Below are 21,303 nucleotides of genomic sequence, written 5' to 3'. Positions count from 1 at the left end.
CATTGTTAAGCAAAACATCAATCTTGTGAGACGAAACAGAATCAAGTTTGCTATACACAAGCTCACAGTACGTGATATGAGGCACAATAAGTTGAACAGCAAGCTTTCTTCTTGTCTCCAGAGGTGTAAACGAAGCTGACGTTTTTCACCTATGCAAAAAAAACATAGACACTGCTAAAAACTTTATTAATGTGGTCAGAACAAGCCAACATGAAATTCACAACAAAGCCTAAATTTTGTATCTTGTCAGTAAACATTTATACACTATTACCAATTATAAGTTTCGGAATATTTGCCAAATGTACCACACTGTTACTGATGGGCAACACATAGGACTTAGCAGCATTCAGACAAAGACAATTATCATTGGCCCATTGCGAAATTGCAGACAAATCACTGTTTATTTTGAAACACAAGTCCTCCACAAGACCAACACGACTTGATATTGGACATTCACATACTGACAAACAGAGAATACAGCGTTGACAAAAAGACTAAACAAGAGGGAACCGAGAACAGAGCCTTGCGGATCATCGGAGACAACAATACTAGACGCAGACGAGGTAGCCTTGCAAGTCACCTTCTAGGAAGCTGGCCATAAGCTTTACAGAGCTGTCAGAGAATCCAAAATAATGTTTAAGCTTTTTGCAAAGAAGGTCGTGACTTACCTTGTCAAAGGCTTTAGAAAAATCCAGAAGGCAGAGAAGTGTCAGATAGCCATTATCAAACTGTACCCTAATATCATCAGTTATTTTTAACATAGCCGTGGCACAGCTATGCTTAGCTCTGAACCCTGACTGAAATGGAGATAACAGATTATTTCGTTGGACAAATGTGGAGATTTGTGCTGCCATTAGGGACTCGCAGACTTTAAAAAAGGCTGGCAGTATGCTTATCGGTCCATAGTCACTTGGATCGGTGGCAATATTCTTCTTAGCAACAGGAACAATCAAAACCTTTTTCCACTCTATTGGAAAATATGCCGTTATGAAGCAGTGATTGATGATATGTGTTAGAGTTGCCAAAATAAATGCCAGCACAAGTTGTAAGTAAGAAAAGGAACATTTTCAATAGCTAAAATTTAAGTCATTCCTAAAGGCACACTTAATGAAAATAAAAACAGACTTCAGATAAAAACATGTGTGCGTATGTATATATCTAGGGTGGCCAGATATTATAGTGACATAATCAGCACAGTTGGGATCAAAAATCAGTACACAGCCATAAACATCAGTTCATTTTTAAGCGTATTTTTTATTATTAACAATAAAGCAACCAGATAACAGCGCATTAATTTAACAAATAATAACTAATAGACTTTTAAATATACATAGTATTATCAATATAAAAATTCATTACTCAACAAACAAATCAAGGTATTACGTATGTATGTACAGCTGGACTCACGAAAATACAAGATTCCGCATTCCCGGCGGCGATGAAATTTCTCAAGTAAAAGTAAACTAAGCCGAATGGGAGGATAAAATAAACTGTAAAATAGTAAATTTTCTCAATAATAAATTTTTCGACAGGAAACGTGGTTTCATTACGTTAAATTTTAAAATATATGATTTATAAAAAAAATTAATAGCGAAATTAAAAAAAGCGCCGATTTTTGAGATAGTATTAGCAAATTTCAGTGCATCTGAAGTTTCTGAGGCGATGTTTACATTTACATGAGAATTGTCAAAATCGGCAAATCACAAGTAGCGGTTTCTGCAACGTGCTACATCGTGATGTGGTTGAATGAAACGCTGACAGCACTCCGCAAGATTGCAAAAAAATTTATGTTCGAAATATATTTTGATATGGAAGGAACCGCTTTACACCGTCAAGGAAAAAACTATCAAAACTCAATGCAACTTCAATCTAGCACTTTGTTATACTAAAATTAATTTTTTTTAGAGTTAATTAAAAAGTTTGCAATTTACGTGAAACTTTACAGAATTTCTTTAATTCTTGTACAAAGTTTGATCCAAAACTTGAGATTTACCAAATTTTTTTGAAATCTACCACATTTTTTTCATATTCTACCACACTGAATTTTTCTTAAGTCCGATCACTGGTTTCTGGTACAGAAGGGCTGGTAAATATTGAAAATGTCATTTTAAATTTAATCCTTGAAATTTCGCCATATTTGTTTTTGAAAAAATTATGCGTTAAGGGATTATATAAAGGGCTTATATAACATCCTCGAGTTTCGTTCTTCAAACTTTGTCAGCTTAAAAATTACCTATTCGTCCTTGTGAATCCAAAAAATTTAAATTTTTTAAATTCGAAAGAAATTTCCTATTGCATTTGTTACCCATATTAATCACATCTTTGAAATTACAAAGTCCTTCAAAATAAATCCTGCGGTCAGAGAGAAAAAATAAAAACGCCACTTTAAATAAACAGTAGGTTTCAAACTCATTTATTTATTATTTATTTCATAGTAGGAGAGCTTTTCAAACAATATAGAAGCAATTTTTTCGATTCAAGTTGTTGAAAAATAATGAATATCTAAATCCCGGGACTAATCCCGGGATGCCGGGATTGTGACAACGCCATCCCGAAAATCTCGGGATCGGAAAAAGCCGAAAAATTAACATCCGTAGTACATGCATGCATATTTAATTAAGCTTAAAATTGTACTTCCTCACTCCTGTACTTCACTTCATTGATTGCAAATTGAACAAGGCAAAACATAATTTTTATGCGAAACAAATTTCCACAGAAAGTAACGATAGAAAAAGAATTTTTGAATATGCATTATATTTTTCAGCTGACTATGATGCTGCATTCTACTTTGCATTGCCCGAAATGAAGCAAAGAAGTAAAATAAAAAAAAAATATTGTAGGACATTTTACCTTGCATTCCCTGAAATGAAGCAAAGAAGAGAAACAAATAAAATATTGTAGGATATTCTACTTTGCATTCGCAAAGAAGCGAATTAAAAAAAAAAATAATAATAGTCTCCTTTGCATTCATCGAAATGAAACAAAGAAGAGAAATAAATAAAATATTGTAGGACATTCTACTTTGCATTACCGGTAATGCCTACAAGAAAAAATTCGAAGGCATTATAACGCTATGCCTTCTAGAACACGTTACCACCAAAAGCGATTACCGATTTTTTTCTGGGTTTGATTAAGAAGAAATTAACGATCAATATTTACATATATGAGATTTGAAGTCACTTGTGTTGTTTGTTTAAAAATTACTTTTTCTGTTTTTATGAAAGAATAGCTCGTTATCTATTAAAAACCATGTTAGTCCAAACTTCAATGTTTGTACAAAAGTTAAGAAAATTCGGCAAAGTTCCATAACAATTTTGAGCTTTTTAATTAGATTTTTTATTGTTATTTTTACATGGACCTTATTTTATAAAGTTTACCGCTCCTTTTTTCTCGTTATACATTTATCCATGTAGACTCATCAGCTTAATGGCAGCTTACTTGAAAAATTCCATTGTTGTCATTTAAGCTACCGTTTGTTCTTTTCCTCCACACTCTAACTCTGCACTAGAGTATATGTTTTACTGTGCGAGAGAAGAAGGCAGATAATATTGTAGGGGATTTCATATTTTATTTTTCTTCTTCCTTCATTTGCTGCTTACAATGATTTAGTAAGAATAATATAAATAATTTAACAATTTTAACTTAAACTTTAAAAATTTTACATCATACACAATAGTCTTCATTTTCAAGATATTTTCAGTGTAAAATTTTGCTTTTTAAATAGTATTTGTTTGAAGATTTTTAATAAAAAACAGAAAAATCTTAATTTTCAAGATAAATCTTGACTTATGGCAACGCTGGCTATACCTAGTTCAGCAATATATTAACATATTTAATACTTTTAATTGCCTCTAAGACAGCCATATTCAGGGAATTTTTTTAGAGAGTTTAATGCCCTACAAGAATATGCCTAGAAAAACCTATATCCCTTTTTTATAACTTTTCTTAACGGTTCAAAAGTTATAACATTTTTAATGAAAACATTTTTTTTTAAATGTTATTTACATAGAAAATTTCAAATGCTGACCGACCACTTTTAAAATTGAAATAAAAATGTTTCCAAATGGGAGAATTTCCTCTCAGTAAACAGGTCATTTTAAGGCCATAAATTCGTCAGGTTAGTTATTTTGGATCACCCTAATATATGTATACAAGAATTATTATAAGTGGCAAATTTGCCGGAAACAATTACGATCGCGAATTACCCCTTTCCCACGCGCACATCCTTAATACGATTTGACAGTTCTCTACCTCTGTGTTTTGTTTTTTTCTTCGCTACAAAACTTATGCAAAATGTAAGTAATTGCTTTTCGTACTTGTAAAAAGTTCCAGTTTTGATTTGTGAACTGGTTCTGCTGCAAAAGGAGGACAGAGAAAGACAATATTTTTGAGGAGGACAAATCACGTTTGAGGAGGACAATCCTCCTCAAAGGATAACGGTTGGTCAGCTTACTTATATAGCACCAATCTAAATGATTTTTGCTGTTGTGTGATCGATATGGAAACCGGTAACACAATTTAATGGGTTTAGCTTCCTACATAAAGGAGAAATGTATATCGCAAAAACTAGTATCTGAACAATCAATGGTATAAGAGATAAAGCTTATAAAGCATAGATTTTGACGATTTTCTCAGTAGACTTTGTATTATTATATATAAAATAGCTTACGAAATTTATCGGTTATATAGAGCTATATGGAGTTATATGGAGAATACAGGCTATAGCGACCCAATCTTCGCCATTTCCACTGAAAGTATTCTTTTGATAATGAGTGACAACAGTGCGAAATTTCATGTTCCTAGCCACTTAAATATAACGAAAAATCTTATATCTGAACAATCTAAGCTATAGGTTATAGTGACTCGATCTTTGTAATTTTCAGTCTAAGTTTTCTGTTTATAGTGGGTGGAAGTATTGCAAAATGTCATGTTCCTAGCTACATAAATAGAGAAGTTATAAGAAAAAATCTCATATCTGAGCAATCAGTTGCATGAAAGCTATATGTTATAGTGGTCCGATTCTTCCGGTTCCGACAAATGATTAATCTATATATATAAAAATGAAATGTTTTTCGTATGACCGCGATGCCTGACCAAACGGCTGAACCGATTTAAATTCTGTAAAAAGTACTTTTTTTGACCTTCTGTGTGGAAGGTTTTTCGAGAAAAAAAAATTTGAAATTTTTTTTTGTTGTTGCCGAAAAATTAAGAAAGCTGAGACATCACGATTTCACAATTTCATAGTTTTCTGTACATTAAATGTCACTAAACTACTAAACGTCTGGACCGATTTGGTTCATATTTGGAACGTATATCAGTACCATGAAAATAAATATTTCTACCAAAAATTTACTCGCTAGGTGGCGCTGGGGTCAAGATATTCCTAAAAATTGCATTTACTTGCCGATTTGGCTCACATTTTGAACATAAGTTAGCCAATTGAAAAGGAATAATTGGACTAAAAAATTATACGATAGGAAGCGCTGTGGTCGGGATATTCTCTAAAATTATTTTAAACTAAGAGAAGGATAGATATCTACTATATATTTGTAGAAGTATGTATGTACGTACATATGTATGTATGTATGTGCCAGGTTTTCACATCAACTTCCAATTTGGTATGTAGACATATCTATGGTAGGTGATTATAGTAGGCTATATATTAGGGCGGGTCAATTTTTTTTCGACATCGTTCCTAGCAGATTCGGATTCTACATAAAATTCTAAGAAAAAAAGTCCTTTAGACCATTGCTCTGAAATCAATTTCGGGCCTGCGCATTTTTAAAAGAAGATATCTTTAATTAATACTAAGTCAATATGCAGATTAATATTTACTAAATTGTTACGAATGTTTTTTATTTTTTAATAAAAACTTGTGCTCCGGAGTTTTGTGATATGAAAAATTCATTTCTGATATCTACTTTTGATTTAAAGAACCGCAAGATGGCGCTTCAAAGCAAATCTACTATATATTTGTGGAAGTATGTATGTATGTATGTGGTAGGTTGCAGCCTAAACGGATGGACATAATCGAACAAAATTTTGACAGAGTATTACCATGGCTCCTGGACCTATAATAGGGTAAAAAAATTGGGGCTCGCAAAGGGGTGGGATCTGGTTTCACCTCCCACCTCATAGGCGTAAAATTTTGCATTAACTCTAACTTCGGAATTATAGTCACATGAACTCGAAATTTGAAATGCACAGATACCTATGGTAGGTGCTTATAGAAAGGTATATATAAATGAGTTTGTGAAAGGGGGCGTGGCACATCCCATAGGTGTGGAATCTTTTATCAGCTATAACATCAGGCAGTATTAGTGATCTCAATGAATTGGATTTTGAAGATTTGTTATAATTGATCAACGTGAAATTCAAATAAATTATAGATGATATGAAGTTCACCGGGTCATCTTCTAGTCTTTAATATATATTAAGTTAATATGCAGATTAATATTTACTAAAGAGTTACGAACGTTATTTTTTTAATACATTAAGAAAAAAATAACTATGATTTAAAGGAGTGACACACAATGGCTAGAGTCGTCGCATGTGTGTATTCTTTCATATACATATATATGGGCCGTTCTTACCGTTATATATTTTTCATCCACTCGCTTATTCCTTACCGAAAATTTTAAATAAAAATTTGACAAGTTTTAACCGCTGATACAGTACAGGTAGCTGTTTAAAATGGGTAACTTGGTAAACTTGACAAAGAAAACATATTCTCTGGTTAAATTAATAAGCCTGCCCGGATAACACAAAATCCTAAGCTTGATAAACATTTGGTGTTATAAAAGTTTTATAAAACTCTTCTTGTAATTAGGAAAAATGCCGAAAAAATTATAAAAAGTCCTGGCATTATTATTCAAATTTTATTTTTCCGGTTCCGACGAATGATCAATACATTATAAAAATACACTCACTTACCTAATTTCATCCGGATATCTCGAAAACTGAGAGACTAGATTGCAAAATTTCATCCGCATATCTCGAAAACTGAGAGACTGGATTGCATGCAAACAAACGGACATGGCTAAACCGACTCAGCGCGACGTTCTGATCATATAAGTATACATTTTAGTGGGTATATCTCTTCTTATTCTGGTACTTACAAACATCGGACCAAAGTTATAATACCATTTCATGCTCATGAAAGGTATAACAATAGTAGTGTATTGACGAAGTGGGAGATCTATCCGCCAATCTCCTCCCTGGCTGGTTTAGAGTATTAAAAGTGGCGCGCACAGTGTCATAAAACACTTTTGCAAATTGTGCATAAAAACAGATGGTAGGCGACGTAAACAAAAATTGAAAATATTAGAGGTAGCGAAAAATACAGCTAATTTAAAAATAGTATTGAAAGTGCGCGCGTCAATTTGTAGAAAACTTAATATGATGAATCAGCATCCTGCGTCATATAAATCAGCAAAAAACTCTGAATCAGAGTTACAAGCATTAACTATGCCTCGACCAGATATTATGTCCTTTGGTGAATCAAGTGAATTGAGTGATATTAATTTACCAGATAATGGCAATATTTTACAGTATTATTTTTTTCTCAGTGATCAAGCTAAATCTAGTAGAAAGATGTTCTCATATAAATCGTTTACTCCAAATGTAGTAGATAAATTAACTGAAATTTGGTGCAAATTAAATATTGAAATTATGAGCAGAAATAATATTGTCAAAAAGTTAAATAAATTAATCGATAGTTATCATAAAGATAATAAGTGTAAAAATAGAAGCAAAATCGAATCACTCGTATATTCGTTAAAGCAATTGTTTTACATTGGAAAATGCCAATGTAGTTTACAAACAACAAAATGCTCCTGTGGACTAATTCCAGAAAATCTAACAGAATTCATGTTTGATCAACATAACGAAAGAAAACGTACAATACCAGAATATTTGCCATTTACTTCAGATGAAGTGCTAACAGAATTACCAACAATTGCAACAGACAATGACGATCAAACATATCAGCCAAATACATCAGAAATGCTTATGGATATCGATGAATTACCATCAGCTACACAACAACCTTCTGCAATGAAACGTGGTCCTTATACTGCAAGATACAACATACCAAACTTTGTTATGATGTGCGATAGATTTGGAGTTTCCGACAGAGCTGCTTGTATAGCCACAGCACTTCTCGAAGACTTAAACATAAGAGATGAAAAGGGTGATTTTATTATTATGGACAAACGTAAGGTTGCCAGAGAAAGGCTTAAATATAGAGACGTAGTGTTAAGTAAACAACGTATTGAATCTAATTTAAAAGCATTTTCTTTCGATGGTCGGAAAAATAATTCATTAACACAACAAACAATTAATCAAAAATATCATCAAAACATGGTAAAAGAGCCTCATTTAGTAGTTGCAAGAGAACCAAACACAGTATTAATTGGATATGTAGAATTGACCAAAGAAGATGCGGAATCTAAGCAGAAACAATTATTTGAATTCTTTAATAATAAACAAATATCACTTGAACACTTAATTGGCATATGTAGTGATGGTGAACCTGCTAACACTGGAACATATAATGGCGTTTTGCGCAGATTTGAACTTCATTTAAAGAAATCATTGCACTGGTTCGTATGCTTGCTACATTTCAACGAGCTCCCGTTTCGTCATTTATATCAAACATTAGACCAAGCAATTACATTTGGACCCACGGTGCAGCGAACAAAGGTGGCGCCGTCAGTGGTACCGCTACTTTGGTTTTGCCGATTTTGACACTTGTGGTAACTTGTAAATAAACCTTTGTTTACAAATCAGCGAAAGAGAAATTTGAATTATAAGTGAAAAATCAGTTTAAATTGTATTAATTTGCAATTGGTGAGTGATTTTTGAGTTGGAGACTGCGTAAAAACGAATACAATGAAGTGATGAGTGTTAAATTGCGACAGCCGTCAAGATGCAAGAAGCGTAGATGCTAGTGTAGCGCTGGAACGAATCGCTGCATTTTGTGTACATAGGGCACGGCAAAGCCGTTCTCGAAATGTTTCTTTATTATAACATTAACAGCATTTCCTCACAATGATTTTGCTTCTGCTCCAAACAGCCTCCATTAGCAAGTTAACCAATCAATCCCGCTGAGATGCTGCCGCGGTTTTCTGCAGCAGCCTTAATTGCAAAGCAATGGAGTGCACTAAAACGTTTGCTGAAGCAGCCTCAATTGCAAAGCAATGGAGTGCACTAAAATATTAACTGTTCTCTAATAGATTAGGTGAAAAATGCAATATTTTCGCATTTAGCAAAATTAAAACACGATTTTCGCTGTAAAGTGAACTGCTTTGGCAGTTTCAACTCGTTCTTCTTTTCGCTCTATTCTTTGTTTACTTGTGGTACACAAATGTCAACGCCCAGGACGGCGCAATCTTGTATTCTATCATTCTTGATTTGGACCTAGATCAACAACTGGAAAGTTAGATAAACAGATCCAAGAATGTGAAACATTACAAGTATGTTTTAAAATATTTTTTAATTGTTTTGTAGTTCTTATAGAAAAAAAAATTATTCGATGTGTGTAAGCTGTAACTATTTCGCTACTAACAAATATTATATTTTATTGTAAACACAGGTTGCAACTGACTTTGAACATATACTACTAGAGAATATGCCTCCTGCTATGGACGAAGAACTTCAGTGTGAATTATCTACGGATGTGAAGTACTTGTACAAAATGGCTAACGCAATTTCCAATGGTGTATGTCCAGCCGATTTGGCTAACATGAAACCAGGACCATCATCACATTCTCGCTGGATAACAAGAGCTAGCAGAATATTACAATTGTATGTGTCAACGAATAAACCAAACCACAATTTGAAGATTCTAGCAACTTTATGTGAAAGTTTATGTTCCAATGTATTTTAGTGTCAAGTATTATAGTTCTGTTGTATATGGTAGTGTATTATTATCAAAATTTATACAGTGGACAAAGTTTTTAAGTCCAAATTTGAAGAAAAGTATAGATACAGTTGTTCAAAATAATTTATATTATGCACATTCTGAAAATATCTTGCTAGCAATGTTGTTTGATGAAAGAAAAGCCATACGTGATAAAGCTATAAGAAAAATATTGTATTTTCGTGATTATTTGTATAACTCAGGTACCCTAAGAGAGTACAAAAAGCCACAAATCAATTTCAATTGCACAGAATACATTAATATGATAGATCTATGTAACGATGAAAACATATTTGAACCGCCATTTACACAAAATATTCCTTACGAACATTTGTTGGACTACCTAGAACATGATGATTTACCACTTATAGATCCGAAAATTCCATCACATATTCAAGGAACAGAAAGACATGTTCAATTATTAGCCAGTGTTTCTCGACGAGTGATTGATAAAAACAGAGAGGGAGTTATGGCTATGACAATAGAAAGTAGAAAAAAAGATACCTCGTGTTGAAAGTAAAAAGGATCTAAAACCAAAATAAGTATAAATACACTGTTAATCATAAACAAATTTATTATTCGAAAAATAATTTTGAAATATTGTAAAATATTATTGTTTTTGGTTTTTTAGAGTTAAAGTTTTATTTACTTCCAGTAACGAACAAAAGTATTGGCACAGTGAATTTTTTGCAATATAGGCAAAGTTTCTAATTTAATACCGATAATTTTTTATAAAAACATAGTTCATACTACACCAAAACACATAAAAATCAAATGTCTAAAAATTCAATGAATTTGCACACTAATTTGCAACTTTCTATTCGGATTTTTTACAAAAAATTCCAAGTATGCAGTTTAATAGTCCATTCTATTTTAGTTTAACAAAGTGCAAGTTTGAAGTTGCTTGAAAATCTGAATATAAAATAGCAAATTAGTATGTAGATCTATTGAATTTTCCTGAGTTTTTCACAAAGTTTAGAGATTCTATTTTTATGTTTTATTGTGTAGTCTGAACTATGTTTTTATAAAAAATTATGGGAAATAAATTAAAAACGTTGCATATATTGCGAAAAATTCACTGTGCAAAAACTTTTGTTCGACTCTGTACAAAAAATACATACAGTAACTTCTCCTGTTACAATAGTAAAAAATTACATACATATATACATATATGTAATTTGCTTTGTAGTGCAATCTTGCGGTCCTTTAAATAAAAAAAAAACAATAGATATCAGAAATTAATTTTTCGTATCAATAAATTCCCAAGCACAAGGTAGGTGACAGGCCTATTGAAAATATTTCCTAATCAAAAATCTTTCAAATATCTTTCGCTTGACACCCATATTATAATACATACTTTATCTTATTAACTTAATTGAATTAAATTTTCGAAATTGATGGCCACCCGACTCAAAAATATTTTCAGTAGTAAGCTTTCTTATACCTTTTTAATTTGATACCCATATTGCAATATTTAATTTATCTTGGCAATTTAACTTAATTAAATATTGAAACAGGTGGCAACCCCCTCAAAAATATTCGCCTGTAAGCCTTCATAACCTCTTTCTTTTGACACCCATATTGTAATATCTAATTTATCTCATTAATTTACTTACACTGAAATTTTTTAACAGGTGGCAACTCTCTATTTTTTTCTGGTTTTAACCATCCGGATATTACAAAAAAACAAACCAAAAAAATCAGTCAAGCCGTTTTCGAGTCTTAGCGAGACTAACGGACAGCAATTCATTTTTATATACATATGTACTTATAAGGTATCTTCTTTTAAAAATGCGCAGGCTCGAAATTGACTTTACAGCTATGGTCTGGAGGAATTTTTTTCTTAGAATTTTATGAAGAATCCGAATATGCTGGGAACAATGTCGAAAAAAATCGATCCATACAAATTGACCCGCCCTACTATATATACATGATTTTGTAAAAAGAGGCGTGGTACATCCCATAGGCGTGAAAATTTTTATCAGCTATAACTTCGGAAACATAGGTCATATGAACTTGAAATTTGGTGCGCAGACGTACCTATAGTAGGTGCTTATACTAGGGTATATATAAATGGCTTTGTAAAAGAGGGCGTGGCACATCCCATAGGCGTGGAAGTTCTACCAGCTATAATAATATAAATTCAAAACCATAAGTCATATGAAATTGAAATTTGGTATGCAGACATATCTATGGTAGGTGCTTATAGTTAGGTATATATAAATGAGTTTGCAAATGGGGGCGTGGCTCATCCCATAGGCGTGGATATTTTTATCAGCTATAACTTCGGAGCCATAAGTCACATGAACTTGAAATTTGGTATGCAGGCATACTATGGTAGGTGCTTGTATACATATTTACATGAGTTTGTAAAAGGGGACATGGCTCATCCCATATTCGGAGAAATTTTATCAGCTATAACTTCAAAACCATTAGTCACGTGAACTTGAAATTCGGTATACAGACATATCTATGGTAGGTGCTTATAGTAAGGTATCCTTACTATCCTTACTAATATTACAAATCCGAAAGTGAGTTTGTTTATTTGTTACGTTTTCACGCTTTAACTACTCAACCGATTCCCATTAAATTTTGTACACTGGGGCCATTTAGCCCAACTTAAAATATAGGATAGATAAATTTTGTACACTGGGGCCATTTAGCCCAACTTAAAATATAGGATAGAATTAATCTCGATTATACGAGGGGGCGTGGCACCTCCCATAAAACGGGATTTTCATAGAGTACAGGGACTTGGTATAGATACATATACGTATATAAAAAAATTACATTTTCATCGAGGAGGCTGCCACTTTAAAAAAATTAAATTCGACTTGAATTAAGGGGATTATTTATTTGAAAATTATATTAAAGAATGGATGACAAGAGGCTTAAAAAAGTTGTAGTTTGAAAGGGTTTCCATCTGTTCGAAAAGCCAAATATAAATTAACTGATCACAAACTATCTAAAAAATTAATATATGGGTGTCAAATGAAAGATTGCTAAGAAACCTTCAGGTTGAACATTAAACATATTACTGAGGTGTTTTACAAGCGTTGCCACCCGTTTAAAAATTAAATTCATTTAATTTAAATGAATTACTATAATAAGGGTATCAATCAAAAGGTTTTTGATAAGGGTTTTAGTTCTAAACTACATGCAGGGGGTTGCCATCTGTTTGAAAAATCAAATTCTTCTTGAATTAAAGGAATTTGATAATTGGAATATGTATCACAATATGGATAGGGTTTTAGTAAAAAAAATAGTTCGAAAAGGGTTGCCACATGTTTTACAACTCGTGTTTATATTAGAAAGATTCAGCTTAAACATGTTGAGTTTTCCGAGGTCTTTAAAGAGGGTTGCCACCTGTTATAAACGTAAATTCAAATACAATTATATTATAAGTTTAATGAGTTTTTACAATCTATGTTTTAATCGGAAGGGTCTTGAAAAGGCTTTATTTCTAAGCAACATATGAATAGCAGGGACTCCACATGTTTGAAAATTAAAATTCAACTTGGATTATAGGAATTAACGGTATAAAAAAAAAGATTCAAAATTTTCAAACATTTCAATAAATTATTACAATATGAGTATCAATGATTTTGAAATGGCATCATTTCTTAACTACATGTACATAAGTATGAAAAAGTATCACAAGAGATAGGTTTAAGATAGTTTTAGTATGAAAATATTTCGAAGATATTAAAAATATTTAAATCGCCTGATTTTCGCATATTTTAAGTATGTTGTGTTTAATTAAAATAAATTACATCTAATGTAGCACGAAGAAATTTCATACACTCAGCGAAGCGGATGAGAGCGAGAGAACCGACTACAGGAACGCTTTCTGGTATACTCCTGTAAATTCTTGCAACTCTTGCGAGTTAGGGAACGCAACTATTAATGATGGAACAAGATTTGTAGTACAGAAAGTGATGATCAGCATATATTAGTTGAAGCACGATAAATCTTAAAGTATGGCTCATAAGGATGCCTTAATTTAAACAGAAAGAAACTGTATGCTGAATTACTGTTTACCCGAACGACGTCGTGTGCTCTGATAGTACATTATAAAAATACATCCACCTCCCAAATTTGATCCGGATATCTCGAAAATTGAGAGACTAGATTTCATACAAACAGACGGACAGACGGACATGGCTAAATCGACTCAGCTCGCCGTTCTGATCATTTAAGTATACATTTTAATGGGTCTATCTCTTCTTATGCTGGTACTTAAAAACATCGGACCAAAGTTATACATTTCATGCTCATGAAATGTATAAAAATAGTTGGGATCACTTTCTTTTTTAAACACCTAAGATATCACTGACCATTACGAAGGACCCTGAATGAAGGCAAAGCTCAAAGCTTTACAAATTTTTTAATTTGATTTTTGAAATGATCGATACAAAATCAGCCGGTATACACATTTTAAATTTTTTTAAATTAGTGGTTGAATTTTTGTTAAGAAAGATCTAGTTTAAAAGTGTAATACTAAAATTTTTGTTAGATTTGAATAAGATGTTGTAGATTTTCCAATTCTCAACTCAAATCAATCAGATCCGGAACTATAAGTGCTTGTGGATCGTACAGATTCAACGCAACTTGTGATACAAAAACAAGTTTTATAGCTAGAAAATATAATCATCAAGAAAAAAATGTTTTCATTAATTTGAGAAAATTTCTACGAATTGATTTATGCAAAAAAGAATCGACCAAATTTTTTTTTTGTGTTTTGCCTCTTTTGAAGACAGTGTGCGATATATATCTATTTCGTACTAAATATTTTTGGGTGTTTTACCAGACTTAAAAAGTATACAGTTCAAACCAGCAACTCATTTTGTTAAGTTGATAAAACATAGGACGTTTTAACAAACTTATATTATATTTATTGGATGGAACAAAGAACTCCTTTTCATTGCATAATATTTTAGCAAATATAAATATGCGGATATCTGAAATATTAAAAAGCTAAAGCACAGATAAATTTAAAGCCAAATGATGTCTTTTTTTTTATTTATTGATTAATTTTTTAATTTCTTATTAGAATTGAATTGAAATTTTAGAGTTATGTGAATATTGTAAACAAAAGTTCTGTCTAAAAATGATGTAGGTTTTAAATACAAAAATGTGTGGTAGATTTACCTTGGGCATATATTGTGAAAGGTTAGTCTATACCTTAGAGATGACGGTTTTCTCAGTGGTACGAAGCTTTGAGTAGAGTAAGGTCCTTTAAGAACTTAAAAATTATCCTGGGTTGTCAGGTCACTAGCAATATAAGATTAATTGTTGTCTTTCACGAAGTTCTTTAAATAAATCTTAAGCTAAATATTGAATTATATTCATGAATATCACGTTTTATTATATACTTAAATTTAAATTCCTAATATTAGTAAGTATTTCTTTACTGCATTCACCCGAATTTCGAGGGTTACTACTAGTTTTAATAAATTATCAGTTTAATTTCTCATAATTTACCTTTAGGTATATGTATCTTAAGCATGCATCGAAAATATGTTTTAGAGAATCAAAGTGAAGTAATTGCAGAAACGATTGACCGGTTTGTTAAGCGACCGATACGTCTGCTTTTAAATGAATTTTGTAAAACAAATCGGCAAGTACATATCGTCCCCCGCATGCCAGAAACATGAATGTGTAAAAATTAGAATTTTGGGAAATCAAGTTTGAAAGTCTTTCTACGAGACTTATAGTCCTAGAGGCGAGCGCCAAGGTATTGCAAGCATTTTATAAAAGCTGAATTTGTGGTGTAGAGAAATAGCCTGGTGTCAGTCAGTCTAAATCTTGCAACTACTTTACCAATTCTGAAAAATTAAGAAGATATTGATTAAAAAGTAGTATGACATTAGTCATTCACTAAAATCCTGCGCGTCAGTCACGTGTTGAAGTTGTACAAAATCTCTGCATCGTGAATGCATTTTATAAAATCTGAAATTCAGTTCATAGGTAATTACAATAATAATGGTCAGTCAGAATTTTCCTGTAACAGATAGATGGTAATGTTTTGCATTTATACATATGTATAACAATATTATAATTGTTTATGTTTTTGAGTACATATATAATAATTAAACAAGAACGCCCTACTTCAGAATTGGGTTGAAGAATGGCCTATTTCCGAATTTTATCGGAAAACACCCTATCTCAGAATTCTATTAAAAAACACCCTATCTCAGAATTTGGTTCAAGAACAATTTCAGAAATCGGTTCAAAAACGCCCTATCTCAAATGAAAATTTGTTGAAAATATGCTGAGAATCGGCATCTGAGTTAGGGCGATTTTAAACCGAATTCAATAAAATTCTGAGTTAGGGGGGCGTTCTTTAACCTAATTATGAAATAGGGCGATCTTTAAAAGTTTTCTGAAATAGTGCGTTTTTGAACTGGCTGCCAAGATAGGTCGATCTTCCACTAAAGTGTCGATTTATAATATTCTTATATTTGTATGAAAACAAGTCAAATAATGTAAGTTTAGTACTCCACTCTGCTTTCTAAACTAAATTTATATTTGGCTATTAGTTAAGATTGTCTTTTCAAATGGAACCATTTATTTTACACATATGTATTAATAAGGATTAATCAATCAACTACATTAAAATTTTGAAATAAAATTTTCGAGGGATTTTTTATATGTCAGTCCCGGCCTCCCCTGAATTCGATCCTGGCGACGCCCATGTGTGACGAGAATGCTGTGCCTTAGTGGTTTCAACTGAAGCTAAAAATTTTGACTTTACAGACTGTTTTTCCTTTTAAACGCTCTTTTTAATTGGCCAACGAAAAAGTTCTTATTAGTCGCCGCGAAGTAAGCAGGCATTGGCTAGTTAATAATAAAAACAAAAAATTTTTAATTGGTATACTGTTGAAGAGATATTGTCGCACACTGTGCGATATAATTATCGGCAATATCTCTTTGCGCAAATAGAATTGGCATAGAGTGTAGTATCCTTCAATTATTAGAGCAGTCCCACTATATATAGCAATTGAAGAAAGTTCTAAAATTTTTATTTCAATTCAAAATTAAGTAGTTACCTGCAGTTTTTGATATCTAATCGGTATGAATTCATTGCCGCCTCAGTTTGGATTACACGGTCTGCAAGCTTATCCACCAACGGTTTATTATCTTTTAGCCAAACCACCAACCCTGGCTTTTCCGCAAATTGTACTTCGAAATGTGCACTTTCCCCAGCTGTAATAAGAATGAAGGGAATTATGTTTAGTGTTTAGTTATAAAGAAGTTTCAGATTTCCAGAACTATTACAAAATTATGGAATTGTTTTACTTCTAATTGGTTTGCAACCACTAGGTTGACGGTCAGTATGAGAAAGTTAAGTTGCGCCTTCAGCTACTAAAATTTAAAATTTGTTTATGTATATAACTAACTAAATTTAGGAAAAGTTGTCTGTTATGAGTTGGTATTGTTTGACCATCGATATTTTTAATCTATATACTGACATATATCGATCCTTTTAAACTTTTTTTTTATTTTTTCACTACTTACAAAATACTTTCGTATGGCATATACGATCATTTCGCCACAAAAACCTGCATTGTAAGATACTACAAAACATACCGTAAATGTTTGGTGTTAGTCTGTTTGTGTGTTTCAGGTACAATATTTTACCAGGTGATGCGTTGTGTGGTGTAGAACAAATTTGCAGCAAAAAGTCCATTTCAAAAAAATTGCACGCACGATAGTTTCGCCCAAAGGGGTCGATATTATTATTTTGAAAATATTATTAAGTAGTCCAAAAAGCTGGCCAATAATATTTTGTGGGCGTAGAAGTCAGAGATATTTGTTTCATTGGAATTTTAGACTAAAAATGGAAAAAAAAGACTTATTTAAGTGGTATCAGTGCATTTATTCATCACTGCCATTATCTTCTATAAATATAACAAAATTGCAACAGGCTGATGTCTGTACATTAGAGATATTAAAGAAAAATTAATGTGGGGGTCTTTATTAGCGCCACAGAAACCAAATCAACCATTTTTCGAATTTTTATCTGCCTGTCTGTATTTTTGCACGCGCATCACTCGAAAACTAATGCATGGAATTGAATGCAGTTTTCACCGGTGTATTGCTAGTGGTCTAACTTAAAATAAAAAAATAAAAAAAATTAGAGAATTACCACCTTGAAAATTTTAGATTAAGTAAATTGCAATGGGGTATAGTCATTGCGCTGGGTATGCAGTTACAGTTGCATGGCTATACTCAATCCCGACTCTTGCGTCCTCGTTCGCGCACTCTGGGCAACGTGAGCAACCTATGTGCGAGATGCGGTAACCAATCCGAGTGGAGCCTTGCGTCACGGCAGAAAGAGAGGGAGCTTCGGTGGGGCCACTTTGACTTATTCGGTTTAAGGGCTCACTGAAGTCTGCAGCGTCTGTTCACCAGTAGGTGCGGCTGCAAGCGGGTATCTGCTTGGAGCAAGCGGCTCGCTATATAAACAAGTATTTGGTTGCGAAACCACCCCCGTCCCAGCAATGGGTTGTGCACTGGGCTTGGGACCCGCCACGTAAAAACCACTTCCAGTGAAGAAGCAAGGCAAAGCCTCGGATGAGACCCCCCCTTATGATGACGACCACGGCAAACGTTTAAAGGACTACGATTTGAGGGCATGCACCTGGAATGTCCGGACCCTTAATGGGGAAGGTGCCTCTGCCCGGCTGGTTGATGTCCTCGTAAGGACAAAAGCTGACATCACCACCATCCAAGAAATGCGTTGGACGGGGCAAGGAAAACAATGTATAGGGCCTTGCGACGTCTACTACAGCTGTCATGTAAAGGAGCGCAGATTCGGAGTTGGATTTGTGGTGGGAGAGAGACTCCATCGCCGAGTACTGTCGTTCACCCCGGTGGACGAGCGTCTAGCCACAATCCGCATCAACGCGAGATTCTTCAACATCTCGCTCATCTGCGCCAATGCCCCGACGGAAGAGAAGGATGAGACATCCAAGGATCTCTTCTATGAGCGCTTGGAGCGCACGTACGAGCGCTGCCCTCGTCATGATATCAAAATCGTGCTTGCCGACTTCAATGCTAGGGTGGGCAAAGAAGGGATCTTTGGAACCACCGTCGGAAAATTCAGCCTCCACGACGAAACGTCCGACAACGGATTGAGGCTGATCGACTTCGCCGGGGCCCGAAACATGGTAGTATGCAGTACTAGGTTCAAGCATAAAAAGATCCATCAAGCTACCTGGCTGTCTCCGGATCAAAAAACGAGAAACCAAATCGATCATGTTGTGATAGACGGAAGGCACGCTTCCAGTGTTTTAGACGTACGCACACTCCGAGGCCCAAACATCGACTCGGACCACTATCTTGTTGCAGCCAAGATACGCACCCGCCTCTGTGCAGCAAAAAATGTGCGCCCAAATATGCAAGGAAAGCTTAACGTTGAAAAGCTGCAATCACAACAGACAGCCAGCGCTTTCGCTACTCGACTCTCACACCTGCTCTCAGGAAGCTGCAGAGAAAAAAGATGCCGCCTACAGGGCCACGCTGCGATCGGGCGCAACGCGCGCTATGTGGGACCGCTATAGGGGTCTGAAGGGGGAAGTGAGACATATTTGCCGCAACAGGAGGAGAGAGGCCGAAATACGTGAGTGCGAAGAGCTTGAAATGCTGGCCGACAGGAGGAATGCCCGAAAATTTTACCAGAGAGTTAGGCGACTTACGGAAGGTTTAAAGACCGGGGCGCACTCCTGTAAGAACAATAATGGCGACCCAGTAACTGATGTCCAGAGCGTACTTAAATTATGGAGGGAACACTTTTCCGCCCTACTAAATGGTAGCAGCACGGAAAGTTGTGGAGAAGAAGAACCCGAGCCCGCAGTCGATGATGACGGAGTCGACATTCCACCGCCTGACTATGACGAGGTACGTATAGTAATAACGCGGCTGAAAAACAACAAAGCCGCTGGAGCTGAAAGCCTGCCAATTGAGCTATTCAAGTACGGCGGCGAGGAGTTGATAAGGTGCATGCATCAACTCTTGTGCAGAATATGGTCAGATGAACGCATGCCCGACGACTGGAATTTAAGTGTGCTCTGCCCAATCCACCAGAAAGGTGACCCCGCCATTCGCGCCAACTACCGCGGGATCAGCCTTCTAAGCATAGGTTACAAGGTCTTATCGAGCGTATTGTGTGAAAGACTGAAGCCCACCGTCAATGAACTGATTGGGCCTTATCAGTGTGGCTTTAGACCTGGCAAATCCACCATAGACCAGGTATTCACAATACGCCAAATCTTGGAAAAGTCCCGCGAGAAAAGGATCGACACTCACCACCTATTTGTCGACTTTAAAGCCGCTTTTGACAGCACTAAAAGGTGTTGCCTATACGCCGCTATGTCTGAATTTGGCATCCCCTCAAAACTCATACGGCTGTGTAAAATGACGTTGAGCAATACCACCAGCTCCGTCAGAATTGGAAAAGACCTCTCCGAGCCGTTCGCCACAAAACGGGGTTTCAGACAGGGCGACTCCCTGTCATGTGACTTCTTTAATCTGATGTTGGAGAAGATAATAAGAGCTGCAGAACTGAACCGCTCAGGAACAATTTACTACAAGAGCTTGCAATTTCTGGCTTATGCCGATGACATCGACATCATCGGTAACAAAAACCGCGAAGTCTGTTCTGCCTTTTCCAAGTTGGATAGGGAAGCAAAGCGCATGGGTCTGGTGGTAAACGAGGACAAGACGAAGTATCTCCTGTCATCAAACAAACAGTCAGCGCATTCGCGCCTTGGCACCCACGTGACTGTTGACAGTTACAATTTCGAGAAAGTAGAGAATTTCGTTTACTTGGGAACCAGCATTAACACCGATAATAATGTCAGCATTGAAATCCAACGTAGAATCACTCTTGCCAACAAGTGCTACTTTGGACTGAGTAGGCAATTCAGGAGTAAAGTCCTCTCTCGACGTACGAAAACCGCGCTCTATAAGTCACTCATCATGCCCGTGCTGGTATATGGCGCAGAAGCATGGACAATGACAACATCCGATGAGGCGGCTCTTGGAGTGTTTGAGAGAAAGATTTTGCGGAAGATTTACGGGCCTTTACGCGTTGGCGACGGCGAGTACCGCAGACGATGGAACGATGAGCTGTATGAGCTTTACAACGATATGGACATAGTGCAGCGAATTAAAATACAGCGGCTCCGCTGGCTTCGTCATGTCGTTCGAATGGACACCGACGCTCCAGCTCTGAAAGTATTCAAGTCGGAACCCGCTGGTGGTAGCAGAGGAAGAGGGAGGCCCCCGCTGCGATGGAAAGATCAGGTGGAGAAGGACTTGGCTTCACTTGGCGTTTCCAATTGGCGTCAGTTGGCACAGAGGAGAAACGACTG

General features: G+C 35.0%; 1 protein-coding gene across 1 annotated transcript in view; it reads right to left on the bottom strand.

Annotated features, from left to right (window-relative positions):
- LOC118743562 (obscurin) overlaps positions 1-21,303 on the bottom strand; it is a 434,461-nt gene that overhangs the window by 318,484 nt on the left and 94,674 nt on the right. The window contains exon 5 of the mRNA XM_036476326.1: positions 16,975-17,131. Coding sequence (XP_036332219.1) covers positions 16,975-17,131 — 157 coding nt within the window. The remainder of the gene's footprint in view (positions 1-16,974; positions 17,132-21,303) is intronic.

The sequence above is a fragment of the Rhagoletis pomonella genome, unplaced genomic scaffold (genome assembly GCF_013731165.1).
Source record: "Rhagoletis pomonella isolate Grant_MI unplaced genomic scaffold, Rhpom_1.0 Rhpom_scaffold_00007, whole genome shotgun sequence".
NCBI classification, from domain to species: Eukaryota; Metazoa; Arthropoda; class Insecta; order Diptera; family Tephritidae; genus Rhagoletis; species Rhagoletis pomonella.
The sequence above is the reverse complement of the archived record's forward strand: the minus strand, read 5'-3'. Positions and strand labels throughout refer to the sequence as shown.